We start from the raw sequence: 15,016 nt of genomic DNA, 5'->3' as shown, positions 1-15,016 counted from the left end.
CACGTCAAGAGTATATTGCGGTCCAGTTATTCAGCGAACCGATAGTTATCCGGTCCATCCAATCACAGTAAGAACTTGTGTGAACATCACAGTTCACTTCTTACCCGTTGCCTGCAGATGATACGTAACGGTAGGGTGGGATTATCCGCTCATCCACAAGGCCATTCGAGAAAATACTCTTTTTGCCAGTGGACCCCTTTTGGGAACGTTGTGGGAGCTGTGTTGTTCAGTGTGTTCAAACTTCTGCCACTATGAGACTTGATGCTGGGCAATATGGAACGAACCCCTGCCATCAAGTTTTGCATGTAAAGTCCAAAGCATTTGTTATTAATGCTTTCTTAGACCCTCTTTGTTGTCCTAAGCTATCTTACCTCTCGTCTTTAATCATTTCGACTCTCATTCGTTTGTCTATACACACGCGACTTTTTATCACGGTCGGGTCAAGTGATCAGCACACACATTTTGAAATCCAACTGATTTCCTACCACCGATAGTTAAGATGTTCTGTTGGGTATGTTTTCACTTAATATGCAATCTGAGCCTGGGATGGCTCTGTGGCTAAAGCGCGGATTTATTGACCGGAAAGTCCGTGGTTTGAACCCAAACTCTACTTCTTGACTGCTCTTGTCTGAGCTTCGGCAACCTGGCACTATCTCAGCCCCCATGCTTCCTTCGGGTGTCATGGCAGCTAGGCACCGAAAGAGTGCTACAGCTGAACAATTATTATTAATGCTTAATATGCAGTCTAAAAACACCACGAACCGAAAACCTAATCTCATTTGGGCCGTACATATTCCCAATGTTTTCCTCAGCCACTCCCACTCAGCAACGCAAGTGGGGCAAAACATTTCCGCATCTCAGTTTAGTGTCTCATCAATTTGTTGGCTGATCTGTCCTCAGTTGCACCCATCCCACAGCTAGACCCAGTTGTTTCTGGAGCGTACTTTCCATACCTTGTCGACACCGGTCCCAGATTAGGTTTCACGTGTTCCTGTATCGACAGATTTATTCTACTTTGAACGGTATATTTAGCCGAACCAAACTTACTGTCACCCATTGATTCAAGATCATTTCACTTTGTCTCTACAGTTCAGTTCAGTTTATCAACTTTGAACCATGTAGCTAGGATCACGGTATAATGGGAGACCAGGGAAGGTATAATTAGGAGTCGAAAGCCCAATAAGTTGTAGTTGAGTCACCCTAGGTATCTGATGGACAGCTACGCCCTGCAGGTAATCGCTTTGATGCAGTAACGTAATTGACTGCGAATGATTTGGTGACACCAATTGTCAGACGGTGAGATCTTCCGTATGCCCGCACATCAGGACCACCTTTCCGATTCGTAGAACTGTATTGATAGTTTTGTTGCTTCATATAGTCTGATGCTGATAGACCAATTTTAAGTCGTCGTTTCGAAGGTTAGCACTCGGGAAGTGAAAATCAAAATTGCCAAAATATATCGTTTCGTCGGTTATGCTGCGCTGTGACTGTCACGAATAAAGGTGCTCCAAGGCTTGAAATAACGTTTTGAAAAGTCTGGAAGTGTCTTGAAAATACTGACTAGTTTTTCAACAAAATTAATGTTACTTTCCTCAGATTGTCTGCGTCATGAAGCGCTTGATACTATAAACCCGATCAAAATCTGTTACCTCGACCTTGTGGCCGGGCTTGAGTGCTCCGATGCTCCAATGGGTTACACCAGGTGGAACCCCATTCCGCAATTTGCGCCCATTTTAGAAAGGTCAAAGGGGAACAGTCAGGTGAAAATCAGCGAACCTCCATACCAGGATTGGCCATAATACTAGACCGTTTGTCCTCTCTGACTGGAGTGTGAAGACAGTAAGGTGTTTCCTCCAGGTGACCAGCATTTGCGTAGCTGTGATTCCCCACTCGTTCCAGGAAGGATGGGTTGTAAAAGGTCAGTCTAAAAGACCACACGCTTCGCTCGTTCAACGGTTGATTGTGACCGTCAACTGGTTATTTAATGGGGCCGTTGTACCATCAAAACCTAACAGAAGCCCATCGCGACCCCGAATACATTTGCTGTGTGTAGTACCATCATGAGTTGGACATCATCTACGCATTATTCCCTATGCCATCGGACTAGGCCAATCTCCTGTACTCGGTTAGTGCCTATTTAGCTATTGACTCCGAGAATCTCATCCAAGAAAACCCCACTACCCATCGCATTATGAGCTTCCAAGTCAAAGACCACGGCTGGGATACTGAAGCAAAGCCCTCCATCCTCCGACTGACATGTGGTTCTAACTTCTAAATCAAAGGTACCTCAAACAACCGCTGTTCCTCAAATTTAACAACTGGAAACTATAGTTTACCTTGACAACTCTTCGTTCACTGTCTCTCATCCACATCATCGCCCACCAAACGATGTATTACAGTCAATCAATTTTGTAGACTCCTAACCACTGTTCCCTATCTAAACTATCGCCCAGTAAAATAAATAGAATTCCACTACTAAATTTGGAGAACCTGACACACATTGCAACTTCCAGGCTCCGTAGTTTCTATTGAATTGGGCAACAGGTATCTCTTGCTGGGATCTTGCTTTCCCTTTCTATCGATCTATGGTATGTCTCCAGGACACCACACACGACTTCATTTCGTTGGCGAGCCTCCGGCCGTGTAGGACGAGGTCAGATGTTTCACATTTCACTCTTCGACTTACTGGTGATCCTAATGCAGTTGTTCGTAGTATATGTGGTGTGTGATTTGTACTCGGTTTCGGGGTTGAATTTGTTCTGCTGAAGTGGATCTTAGTAGAAAGTCGTGTTTACATTGCACCGTTCTGTTGAGCTCCAGGTAGCTCAGGAAGAACTCGAGAAGGCCAAGCAGTTAAAGAAGGAAACTGCTGAACGGAAGGCCCGTTGTTCCAACCCAAACCAGGTAGTATCTCAATCCTCGTGCATTCTTTGAGTCAAACGACAGCTATGCCCATATCTTAAATCACTTTCTAATTTATTTTCAAAAATCTGTACCATTAAAGTTTCAGGACTTGGGTTGACTTTCGAACCTCACCATTGTTCTTCTTCTATGTGATGTTTGGCTATTCATACGAATGCTCGCTCGTCGAGATTTTTTCCGGAATATCGGTATATGACCAACTGAGTAGTTTTTTTCTTCCACTGCGGTCAGACAGTGTCTCATCAGAACACATTCAGGGCCTGTTCAAAACAGTGAACGCGTACAACCTCTGGTCATCGGCATTAGAAGTATGTGGCATGATCTTGGGAAACTATGCCATGAGAGGTTTCCGTCCTTACTGAAACTCATCAGATGGGCTTAGATTGGATCGGTTATATAAACCTTTAGCGGTTTCAGGCTGTCATACTCGGCGTCCATCTTCTGAGCTTTCCTAGGTCGTGTTGTTTAATTTTTAAAAATTCAAACCGGTGATTTGGTTATAGTGGGGACAAATAACTAATTAGACAACAGCAACAACACTAAGCAGATTGTTCTGTCAACATCTGGTTAGATCAAGAATCGCACTTTGTATTAGTTACGTTTCTAAACGAGCACAAGCGGGCGCCTAGTAACCTGGTCTAATTTTGATTTCAAATCATTCGAGCTGTACTCCGTTCTTTTCTCCGTATGAAGAATGTCAAAATTTGATCTGACACACATTTGCACTCCCAGCACTTCGCCTACTTTCGCAGTATCAGGTAGTATGCTGATATAGTTGGAGCACGTACTCTCATGTTGTATCTCGAAACGTGCGCTTGAATGAGATCATTCGGGTCCACATAGCATGGGAACTGGTACTCAGCTGTCTATCAACACTGTACACTAATGGGCTGGGCGTCCTTAGATAAAAAATCGTTCAGCTGTAACACCATTCCGGTGCCTAGCTGCCATGCCATCTGAAGGAAGCACGAGGGCTGAGGCTTACCCCAGCATTGCTGATCCGAAGGAAGCACGAGGGCTGAGATACTGCCAGGTTGCCCAAGCCTAGACAGGGGAAGTCGAGAGGCAGAGGTCGGGTTCGAACCATGGACCTTCCCGTCAGTAAATTCGTGCTCTAACCACTTGAGCCATCTCATCTTTATCAGCTGCGTATGGGAATTGGCAGGCATGGATTGTTGACTGTGAAGTGCACCATTTAAGGGCATCGCCGCAGACCCTCAGGAACGTCTTACTATGGGCCTTCCCTGGTGAAGCACGATCAATCTGATTGTCACTTATAAGATAGTCTATTTTTAACGCATTTGGTAAGGTAGTTCTGAAGATACCGTAAGCCATTGTATAAAACAATTGTTTCCATTTCTCATTGCCTCATCACGTCTCCCTTTTCACCCGTACTCCTGAACTTCACACATGTTAATGTCTCGTGGCATGTATTCTTGAGTGCTTGCTATGCTCTTCTGTTATCAATCATTATCTTTTCGTTCCATTTCAAGGAGCCTGCAGAAGATGAAACTTTCCAAAGTTTCGCCTATTATACGGAGGCGCTGTTCAGCTCCGACTGTCGTACCTGGTCTCTCCTTTTGACAGAAACACCCTGTTTTCAACGAGCCTTGAATAACAGTTTCCAGAGGATCCTGCGCACTGTGGTTGAAAAGGCAAGTACAGTCGGCTCTGCACGGGTGATGTATTATTGCTTTTTTTCATGCTCATTTTCCTCTTATTCCTGCAACGCAACAGGAAGCCGTTGATAAAAATATTGTCCAGCAGTCGAGATATGGTGGCCCCGTCAGTAATGCGGATCCCCACTAAGATAATATCATTTTGTATTGCCCTAATAGTTAGGTCGGATGAGTCACGTGGAACTTTGATTCGAAACCGAGGCAGATAACGTCGTACTTCCATATGAGTGCTCTCCAGTGTCATTGATTTTGTTTTTAGGGCACTGGATACCCTTCTTATGATTTAACGAGTAGTAGCAAGAATTCCGTGTAATATTTGATCATCTCTCGATATTCCGGGAGAACCTGTTCCCCGTATGTCTAAAGTGGATTTGCCTATGATGTGTCATCCGGCAGTTTACTGAGCGTGTTTTTACGAATTCCATCGTTCAGTCACTTAAGTTCAGTTCGACAATCATGAACCGTGGGCATATGTACGGTGGTTCGGATCATCGCATTTTTTGCCAACAGAAAGTGTACGATAGAATGGAACCGTGGGTGCGAAAAACAAAGTGATCATGGGGTGCTGATTAAGAGTAGGAGGATAGATGCAACAACGCTACTGGTTACGCGACGTGGAGACGTCTGTGATTATCTTCGACAATTGCCATCATAGGTCTCCGATAACACAACTTTACAGACGGAGTGTACCGATGCAGCCAAAGCTCTTCGTTGTTTCGCATGGACCAGCTCAGGTCAGGCGTTGCCTACCTTGCGATATCTTGCATTTGGAATCTGCTTCGGTAAACAGCATGGCAAGGCAGTCGATCACAAAGTACAAGGCCTTGAACTACCCTGGTGTTCTTGCATCAGCCGCCATTGCCTTGCGGTCAGGTGTTTTAGCCAAATGCTTTGGTTGAGAGTTATAATCATCCTCCCCTCTAGGTTTGGGTTCACATACCACTCTGAGTGTCCGAATACTAAGCATTTCACGCCAGATAGGTCGTTGCGTGGTGCCACCACCACGCATACAGTAGAGCGAGTAATCAAGAGCAGTTTGCTTTAGACACCTCCCGTCCTCAGCTTATCTCCTGGCTCCCTTTCTGTCGCATTTAACGATTGTCCCGTTTAAAGTGCAAGCTATGAAAGTTTTTCATTCAAAGAAGTGACTAGATGCATACTGCTTGGCGTCTGCTCCTCGTTCCTCTGCTTGCTCTGAAATGCACTGTCGGTACTTTCGCCGAATTTATGAAACTGTAAGTACCGCAATCAAACTTATGACAACATCGCTGTCCCGACTCTACTGTATACGAACTTCAGGCGATTCTGCGTGTGCTGGTCTGGTATTAGTACAACTCTCAGCTCCCGAACGGTATTTTCTTAATCAACTTGATCCTCGTAAATAACCATCTTTGTGCTGTTCGTTTGTCAAAGTGCATAAGGATCTTCGCTATTCGAAATACCCGTTCTCTATTTATAGTTTCTGCATGTACACCAGTCAACCATAGCTCTGATTCCTTAGAAGATACTTTTTGTTGCGAAGTAACAACTAGTATACAGCACGAGGAGCTCAGACCTTGTCATTGTCGCCGCTGATCATATTGCACAAGTAAGAAATCTCTGATTATTAGAAGCTCGACTTGGCGATCCCCTCAGTTTGGACTCAAGCTTGTGTTTTTCAACATTTTATTGGTCACCAATTGTTCCTCCGTAGTACTGGATTTAAACGTATTACACACCATTGAGCTACCTGACGGGCCCCCGCTGACGTACAACCGTGCAGCCAGATTGAATAAGTGGCCCTAAGCTTTCGGTGGCTAAATTCCGTGGCTGACTTTCTGGACCGCTCATCTCGATTCAGACCATGCTCGACAAATTTCTTCCGAGAGACCCAGGAGTAGTTTCATCGTTTAGCCATCAAAAACTTTCTGACCCACAAGGTAAGCATAAACCCCGGGGTGGATATGGCTGACCTAGCACTGGAGGCTTCAGAGGAATGGTATTCAGGTAAAATAAACGGCAGCCCGGTGAAAGTAGGACAGTGACTAGTAACTCAGCACTAAAGCACCAGTTACACTTTTATGTCCAAGGAGCCATTCCCCTCTGTGCGAAACCCGTTGCATAAACGACTCTAAACACAATATCGGAAGTGGTTTATTGTTCCGACATCCGTTTCGCACCTTCAAGATGCAGTCTTACTTCACGACTTCCAATCTCCTTGTACCTCTTTGAAACTTCAGAATGAGCAGGCTGATTTTTCGGATAGATTGGCCTATCTTGACAGCCTAATAGGCCGTGACTGCACTGTGACACAGGAAATCAATACGCCCATTATCAAGGCAACAACATCACTAAGGTCAAACGGCCGTATCTGAAAATGCGCCGTGGTAGCAGACATACCTCATGGCTTGACCCGCTGGATCTGAAGACCTCAAGTTTTTCAAGTATTTGATCCAATGTCTCCGTAGTATAAAGCAGACATGCGCTGGCAGATGAATCATTTTTCCTCCACCCAGGCTTCAGAGGGGTATAGCAACGCCGGATGCGCTGCAGCGTTTTAGACTGTCTTCCAGTGATAGATTAATGTCGCTGCTGTAGAGGTCCCTGGTTTGGAGAAGAGCAGATCGAATCTTAGCATTCGATTCGTCTGCTATGCTGTCATCCGATATCATCACATCCGACATCGACTGTCCATATAGGTAAATATGTTCACTTTCTCAGGTAGTTCTAATGACGGTGGTGCACTCACTCAGTTTTGCAATAGCACTTTGTGCTTTGAGGGTAGAAACTGCACAACAAATCGCATGGCAACGCCATGTAGATTACTTAGTACAGCTTGTGTCTGGATGATATCGATGTCGTTGGCGTACTCGAGGTCGTCAAGTGTTTTCAGGCAACATCCTACTCGGGAGTTAGTGGACATGACAAGTTTTTTTAAATATAATTGACTCGACAGTGAGGTTGGAAAGAAAATGTGACAGATGGCAGCTCCGATGAACAGTGTTCTTAGTAACGAGTTCAGTGAACTACTTTGTATGGACTTTACCCACAGCATTAGGATTGGAGAAGCGTGATGAAGAGGTTCGAAACAACAGTTGGTGAATTTTTTGGCTACTAAACCTATCCAAATCAATGACTTTTTGATTGACCCCGGATGTCGTCCAAATTTTGAGAACACCTTTGAAGAAGAGGCATCGCCACAAAGCATCGCCATCGACTTTGCCTACAGATCATTTCGAAGAGAGTTCGGCATTTCCAAGTCACCGCGCCTCTTCCGTTTCTTGAGCTTTTACTAGTCACACACAGCCTTGAGACTGCGGTCAGATGCCATTTTGAATATCTTGCTGAACCATGTTGCTGTCTCTTGTGAGATCCAATTTAAATTAGGCTGTGGACGTGTTTTGGGACGCGCAGTGAAATTCCGAATTTTTAGCTAGATTTCTAACCAGTTTTCATTCGGCTGACTAGTTTCGAGTCCGTGAATTGTCCAGATGGTCGTTATTGATAGACTTCTTACGGGTAGTGGATGTCATGTTGCCGGATGGTTTTCTCCTCGGTCACAGAGAAACGTGCCGCGTCACGCGATGTATCAAGTCATGGTTCGACATTGTACATGTGTTCCAAAAGGAACGATAGTCTTGAGCCGACGGCTAAAATCTATGGCTAATTTCAGGTAGTCAGTCGGAGTGCACAACTGCTTACTCTGCATGAGTTTGTGTTGAACATTTGTATTCCTGATGACGATAATCAGGGCATATTTATGTGAAGCGTCCAGCTGTTGGCTCTGGGAGCATTTGCATCAGGTCTGCTGTCGAAATGGTTCATGCTTGTCGAATCTCTTCAATCGGGCGTTCAATTCGCTAGTCAAACTACCCACACACTTTAGCATTTAGATAGGTCTGAAAAGTTCTGTTTAAAGTATACTTGGTAGTATTACTGCCGCAGTTTGTTGTTTAACGAAAAGCTCTCGGATTTCAGATCGTTGCCTGCGGGCTGTGACAGATCCGGCCAGTTTAGTGGCACACGGTTGACTGTTTACAGTGATCCGGTCAAGTAGAACGTCTTACGCTGTCATGCCGCTACGCCGCTTCTGGATCATTCGATATTTAATGGACTGAGGTGTCCTGGGCCGTGTTAAGTTGCACCAACCTTGTAATTTCTTGGATGCGTGTTTTGAGGGCATCAATAATCGATTTCGCAAGACCAAAGGAGGTCTGTTGACATATCCGATCAGCCTTACAGAGATTGTTGCTATGTTGAATAGATCCCTTGGTGTTAGTAGCGCAGTCTAGTCCTTATTATTCTATGTAAATGACCAGGGATAAAAGCCAAATTTGTAGAGTTAGAAGATACTGAGTCGTATTGGCAGGTATAAGTCAAAGTGCTAAATAAAAGACACTAGCTTTATGGACATGTATTAGTTTTTGCTCGCCAGAGCCAATGAGGGATGTGTTTCCCTGTGAGCCTTGTCCTCGTAAGGCTGACCCACAAGGCAGTTGAAGTAGGTGGCGTTTTCGACTAATGCACTCATTCGCGTATCGATTTGGTTCTCACGGGGGGCTCAACTGAATCTCTTGTTTATGATATTCTTCAACTGAATGTACTGCACAAAGGTCGTCTCATGTTTAAGTTGGTACGATATTTGAGAGGGATACTACTCACAAAGTTGCTGCCCACGGGGGGGTATCGCGCTTCTTGGGACTCATCAGGTGGGTACAGTCCCCGTTGTTTCCGTCAATCCTATGTTCTACTTGAACCCACATTGGACTGATTTCAACAAATACACTTATTGGCAAATCAATTTGGTTTTCACGGGAGACACAACTGAATCCCTCGTTTTTCATGAACAGTTTTCAGTAACCTCGTGAATGGTTTCCTTTATGAAAATCTACTACGATATCTCGAATATCGTACTAACTGAAACATGAGGTGGCCTTTGTGCAGCCGCCTATTATATCATAAACGAAAGATTCAGTTGTCTCCCGTAAAAACCAATTTGATATGCAAATGGGTATATTTATGGTAACAAGTCCAATTTGAATTTACGTGGAACATAAGGTAGACGAAAACTACGGTACTGCGCCTACCTGACAAGCCCTAGGAAGCGCGAAACCAGTCGTAGTCTGTCGAAAAGTTTTCAGCAACCATGTGAGTAGTTTCCTTCATAGGTAGAGTTTTGTTACGATGTGGCCTGCGTACCCCCTGGCTCAACATGCTCATTTTAGGTTCTTTCTTGGATCTCCTGCCCGGGGCTCAATAGTCCGGCTAATTTAGTTGTGGAGGACTGGCCCACTTTGTGGTCGCTGCGAGTACGGAACGATCCGAAAGTAGTCGACTTCATAAAGACAGCAAGGCGAACTGCTTGGCGCTTCAGTTTAGTCTCATCAGCGGTCATGTAGAACATACGTTTACAATGGTATGGTAACAATGTTAAAAAGACAAGTAGATAGTATTAGAGCACCTCTAATAACATATACAGCTACAGCTTTGCGAGTTGAAGCATACGTGCAGTCAAATAGCACACAACAATGCAATCAAAATACCCATTTTCGCTTCTTAGCTCAAGTAACCCTCGTTCTTAGCATCTAAAGTAGATACGCCGATCAATCGTAGGCATTCAGATATATATCCAAAAGCTTCCTTTTGGAAGTACCCCACTCTAACTAACAACTTTGAATCTGTTCCATGAATGTTCTATACATGTTTCAACGTGTATGTCTACAGGTCCTGGTGTCGGTCTCCCAAAAGGTACACATTCACTTCATTTCAACTGTATACCAGAGTGAACTTAGTGTTACCCTAGTAGTTGACCAAAATCCTGTTAGAAGCCCCATTTTCTAGTTTTTTTTAGAATGATCCTAGTTTCTGCTGCATTGGTGACTGTGTTCTTACATTGTCATCTTGGTACGGTCGGTTCACTCCGACTAGATTCATTTTGGTTTTTGCCATCTTGTGAGGCCTGATCACAGTTTCATAGTCTGTGAATTTGTTTTGGAGTTCTTCTACTCTAACATCGGTTCATATGAAATATACTCAGAGAGAGTAAAATTTGAATGCAGTGCTCGAGATAGCTCAGTTGTTAAAGCGCGAACTTACTGGTTGGAAGATACGTGGTTCGAACCCAACCCTGGCTTCTCAGCGGCACCTGTCAAGGGTTGGACAGCCTGACGGTATCCCAGCCCTCTTCAAATGGCATGGCAGCTAGGCACCGAAGGGGCGTTACACTTGAACGGTAATTACTGTCATCATCATTATCATTATTAAAATTTGAACTAGGCATTTTTCATGTAACATGCTCACGCAACCTGCTTTTCAGCACTTGCTTTTCAGCCTCTTGGTTGCTCGACTAGAAAGGTTATCCTATTTTTCTACGGGAGAGATTATGTTTTTTTACTGTCACAGGCCTCCAGTCGCCGTCTGATGGATTTAGAAACGCGATATTCCGATCCTCATACCTGCAGCTTATGTACTTCTGGTACTGGATCCGATGTCGGTGGTGCAGTGACCTCAACATCTGGCTCTTCAGGCACATCGTACTCCAATTCCTCTCATATGGGTGATAGTCCACAGACATTCTCTTCACTCAGTGGTCTATTCAGTCGCGTTCACACTGGAAGCACATGTACCTGTTCTGTCCGCTCGGTGTCGAGCGCTGCAGATCCACCGGGAAGTATCCCTGTACCTGCTGGTCCCGCCGGACGTCATTCTTCCAGATGTACCACTTCACCTTCGTCTCAGCATATCACAGGTAGCAACGCACCTAGGTTAAGCACAGCGGGTATTCCAATCGCAACAACCTTGCCGTTGAGAAAAACCAAGAAAAAACGGGCAACTGTTGGTGGTCGTTCTGTGAGCGGTTCGCCCTCACCACCGGCATCAACATCTCATACACCGTTCCCTATGGTTTCAACTCCGTCTGACGTCGATGGTCTCATGAAACAGAGTCCCTACGTTGATATCAAAGTAAGGGAACCAGGTTTATCCACATCATCGTCATCCTCGTCGGCTTTGAACGAGGGTGGTGGCACAAAGAGTGATCAGGATAGTGGATCACATTCGTTTGAGAATCGGCATGGTCTGATTGATTCTGCTGAACAGTCACCAAGCAATATGACCATGAAGGAACTGCAAGCATGTCTGATGGAGCTGTTCCCGTCACAACACGCAACTTCTTCATCGTGTAGCCATATGGTGATTGCATTCCGATATTTGCTGCCACAGCTGCTCCAGTTGCCAACCTTACAGCTGCTTTATCTTTATGAAGTAATTGAAGTGAGTGCGATTATTTTTTCGCTCAACTACTACACCTCTGGATCTCACTCTACCCAACAGATTTTTTCTTGCTTGGCCTTTTGCTGTGGTCATTATCAAATTGATTGGAAACAGTTACTTGGGGTAGCGAAATACACTCATTTGCATACCAATTTGGTTTTTGACGGAAGACTCACATGGAGCCAGCTGAATCTCCCGTTTATGATGTTTTTAAGCAACTGAATGTGCTGCACCAGGTCGTTTCATGTTTCAGTTGGCACGATATTCAAGATATCGCGATACATTGTATGGACGTAATACACTACTCATAAGGTTGCTGTCGAAAAGTTTTCAGCAACCTTATGAGTAATGTATTACGTAAATACTTGGGATAATTTTCGACATGCATGACTTCTACGTCTTGTTTGCTCGGGATTTTTCACCGTTCGTTCGACAGACATAAACTGCTTGAGTTAAGGTCATTTCTGGCTGCCTCTGCAATGCATTTTTCTTACTTCCAGAGTCATACAACAATATAAATCGTTGCACTGCCATCTACGTTTCAGTAAAAAGAAGTTTCTATCTCTGCGTATTTTGTGGTTGCTTTTCGGTTCTTTTGTATGTTTCGCTGGGTATTGATAACTCCTCGCACGCTATAACAGTTCACGTCTATTTCCGACTTTATTGGCTGGTCCACACCTGTTTACCTGTTCGTACCCATTCATGTGGTTTTGTGTTGACGCTTGGTTTACCAAGTCCTTCTGAAACGATGATTTAATACTTGTTTTTACCTACTGTCCTCCGTGACTCCCACTGGTTATTTGTCCGTATTCATACTAAATCAATGAGTCCGCGTGATGATGCAACAATCTACCCCGCACACGACCCCATTGACTATCCAGTCACGTGTCCCCTTTAGGGTTTAACCTTCGGGCGTGTCTGCCCCAGTTAGACGTGCACCAGTTGTCCCTTGTCTTGGCCCGCGAGCAGCGGACTTTTCAGCTCCGTTATGTGGTGCACAGTTGTTACGGTTTCCCAGAGATTTGAAAAGTCGAGGCCTGATTTATGTTTGTAAAATGTCCTAAATAACAGTAGATTGTTAAGCGGATGAGCCAAGGCCTTCTGCTGTGCCGGCATCCTTAGAAATGCTCAAAATCAACGTCCAACTGTGGGATGTTTCAGCAGACGTGTTCTTCTACGGATTACGGGGCCCAACAAATACACTCTTGCACACAAATTTGGTTTCGACAGGAGACTCAACTAATTCGGTCTGGTTTACGGTGGTGTGCTACCTTTAGAAGTTTTAAAAAAGAGAGTTTAATTCTTTTGGTTTCTGCAGAGTGCTTGAAACTCATGTTTCTTCCAGTTCTGTTCACGGAGGATTGAGGCATATTCTGTAGGTTGGTTATAACCCTCTGGGATTCTTTGGGTAGTAACTAAGATGCATGCGATCACTCGTACTGATGGACTCCAACTATGCCGTATGAACTAGGGAGAGAACGACAGAACTTCCTACATTCCCTTGACGCTCTTTATCATTGACGCTGGCATGGAATTTCGCCAAACCACGCTTACCGTAGTTGAATTATGGAAAAACTACGCGTAACAATGTCTCGGATGAATTGTCGTTATGCTCTGCTTCATTCTCTATCAAGGCTCTTCATTCACGAGCAGTGGAAGACAGTGAACGATCTGTCCTCATGGATGTCTTATCGGTTCTATCGAAAACACGTCTGTCTATCCAGAACAGCATGTCCACTCAGGACTGGGTCAGATCCACGGCTCCTAGGTTGGCGAATTTCTTGAAGACACCTCTGAGCGGAAGCGTTCTCTCTCCGGAAGCTCAGAGTAATGTTGAAGACTTGGTCCAGACAGTCCGACGCAGTCAGCAGTCGTCAGAGCGCTTTATTTCCGTCTCGGATTTTGTCATGGGTAAGTGGTTGTGTCTATGTGCACTTCCTAGATTCTAACCAGTCGTATGACACATTGTCACAACCCAAATTCATTTCAAAAGTAAACAGACTTATGTTCGGGACACGGTTGAACCTCTAGACATGTTAAACCAATCCTATTTATCATGTTCTTGATATAAGCACCTGAGGAACTCACTATTCCTTCACAAAAACTGCGTGGACATCCACTTTTGAGTCATAGAAGAACAGGAACGTTCACTTAATTTTAAAGTCGACGAGCAGTAGACATCCACTCCATTTTTATGATCCATCTTCGCCATTCTCATGTGTTTTATTTTGTTGGGTTTGTTCACTTGCTCGTATAACGTTTTGTGTTCCCTCTTTTTTAATTACTTTTAGGTAAGATACGAGTCGATTCCGTAGAATTACCTATCTTTCATGTAACCTGCTCACATTTCATCAGTGTCTTCTTGGACCTGCTAAAATTTTCACCTCACCGTGTGCCACGCAATTAGAATTGCTCATTTTTACAGTACGAGGAGGCAGAGTTTTAGTTACTGAAAGAACTCTTAACTAGTGTCTCCTAAAGGTCTAGTCAGAAACTGCCTTTCCACGGGTACGTATGCCTTAGTGTGCTTAATGCTGTGATCGTGATTTCTAATAAATCTAAATGCGACAGTAAATTTCTGGCTATAGGACGAAATTTTATTACCTATTTCTGCCACAAAGCTGTGGATTCATTTTGTAGGGGTTAAAAAAGCGTGTTGAGGGGACCGACCGCATGAAGGAGTGTAGAGGGCTTTTTTTGTACTCTTCGGCTGCAGTCAACACATCGTATGTACCTAATTGAGGATAAATTCATGAGTTGTTTGCCACAATCTTTCAACACCTGGTAGCCTAGTGGATAATATTGTGTGTTTGAAACTCTGGTCACCGTAAATAAACAACCTATAAGCCACCTTGGTACTTTGTACTCCACTTCACTTATTCCTTTTATGATTGTTTCCGTACGAATATCTCCATCCCACGAAAATTCCTACAGTGCACTGCTCAATAAGTTGGGAGACATAAGTGGGGTCTTCGCTCATCTTCAGAATAGGATCTTTAGGTACGTGCTTCTAGGTACTTCTGTTTTTCTTCATCAGATGGAGTTGCGCAAACTCGTACCGAGGGCAACCGGTCCAGACGTTCGGATCGTATTCTTTATTTGTTCACCAATTGGATTCTTCTATGCAAAAAACAGCGTCGTGTGCTGGGCACGGTTGTGCCGTC

At 44.4% G+C, this 15,016-nt stretch overlaps 1 protein-coding gene across 1 annotated transcript in view; it reads left to right on the top strand.

Annotated features, from left to right (window-relative positions):
- T265_09371 (hypothetical protein) overlaps positions 1–15,016 on the top strand; it is a gene marked incomplete at both ends in the record, with an annotated part of 67,259 nt that overhangs the window by 15,682 nt on the left and 36,561 nt on the right. Inside the window, 5 exons of the mRNA XM_009175414.1 lie at positions 4,416–4,606; positions 9,855–9,996; positions 10,983–11,852; positions 13,412–13,763; positions 14,867–15,016. The exon at positions 14,867–15,016 is cut by the window's right edge and continues 387 nt beyond it. Of these exons, the coding sequence (XP_009173678.1) occupies positions 4,416–4,606; positions 9,855–9,996; positions 10,983–11,852; positions 13,412–13,763; positions 14,867–15,016 (1,705 nt within the window). The remainder of the gene's footprint in view (positions 1–4,415; positions 4,607–9,854; positions 9,997–10,982; positions 11,853–13,411; positions 13,764–14,866) is intronic.

This window comes from Opisthorchis viverrini (assembly GCF_000715545.1).
Source record: "Opisthorchis viverrini unplaced genomic scaffold opera_v5_271, whole genome shotgun sequence".
In the NCBI taxonomy this organism is placed as follows: Eukaryota; Metazoa; Platyhelminthes; class Trematoda; order Opisthorchiida; family Opisthorchiidae; genus Opisthorchis; species Opisthorchis viverrini.
Note: the sequence above shows the minus strand (reverse complement) of the source record. Positions and strands in the feature narration are given on the sequence as shown.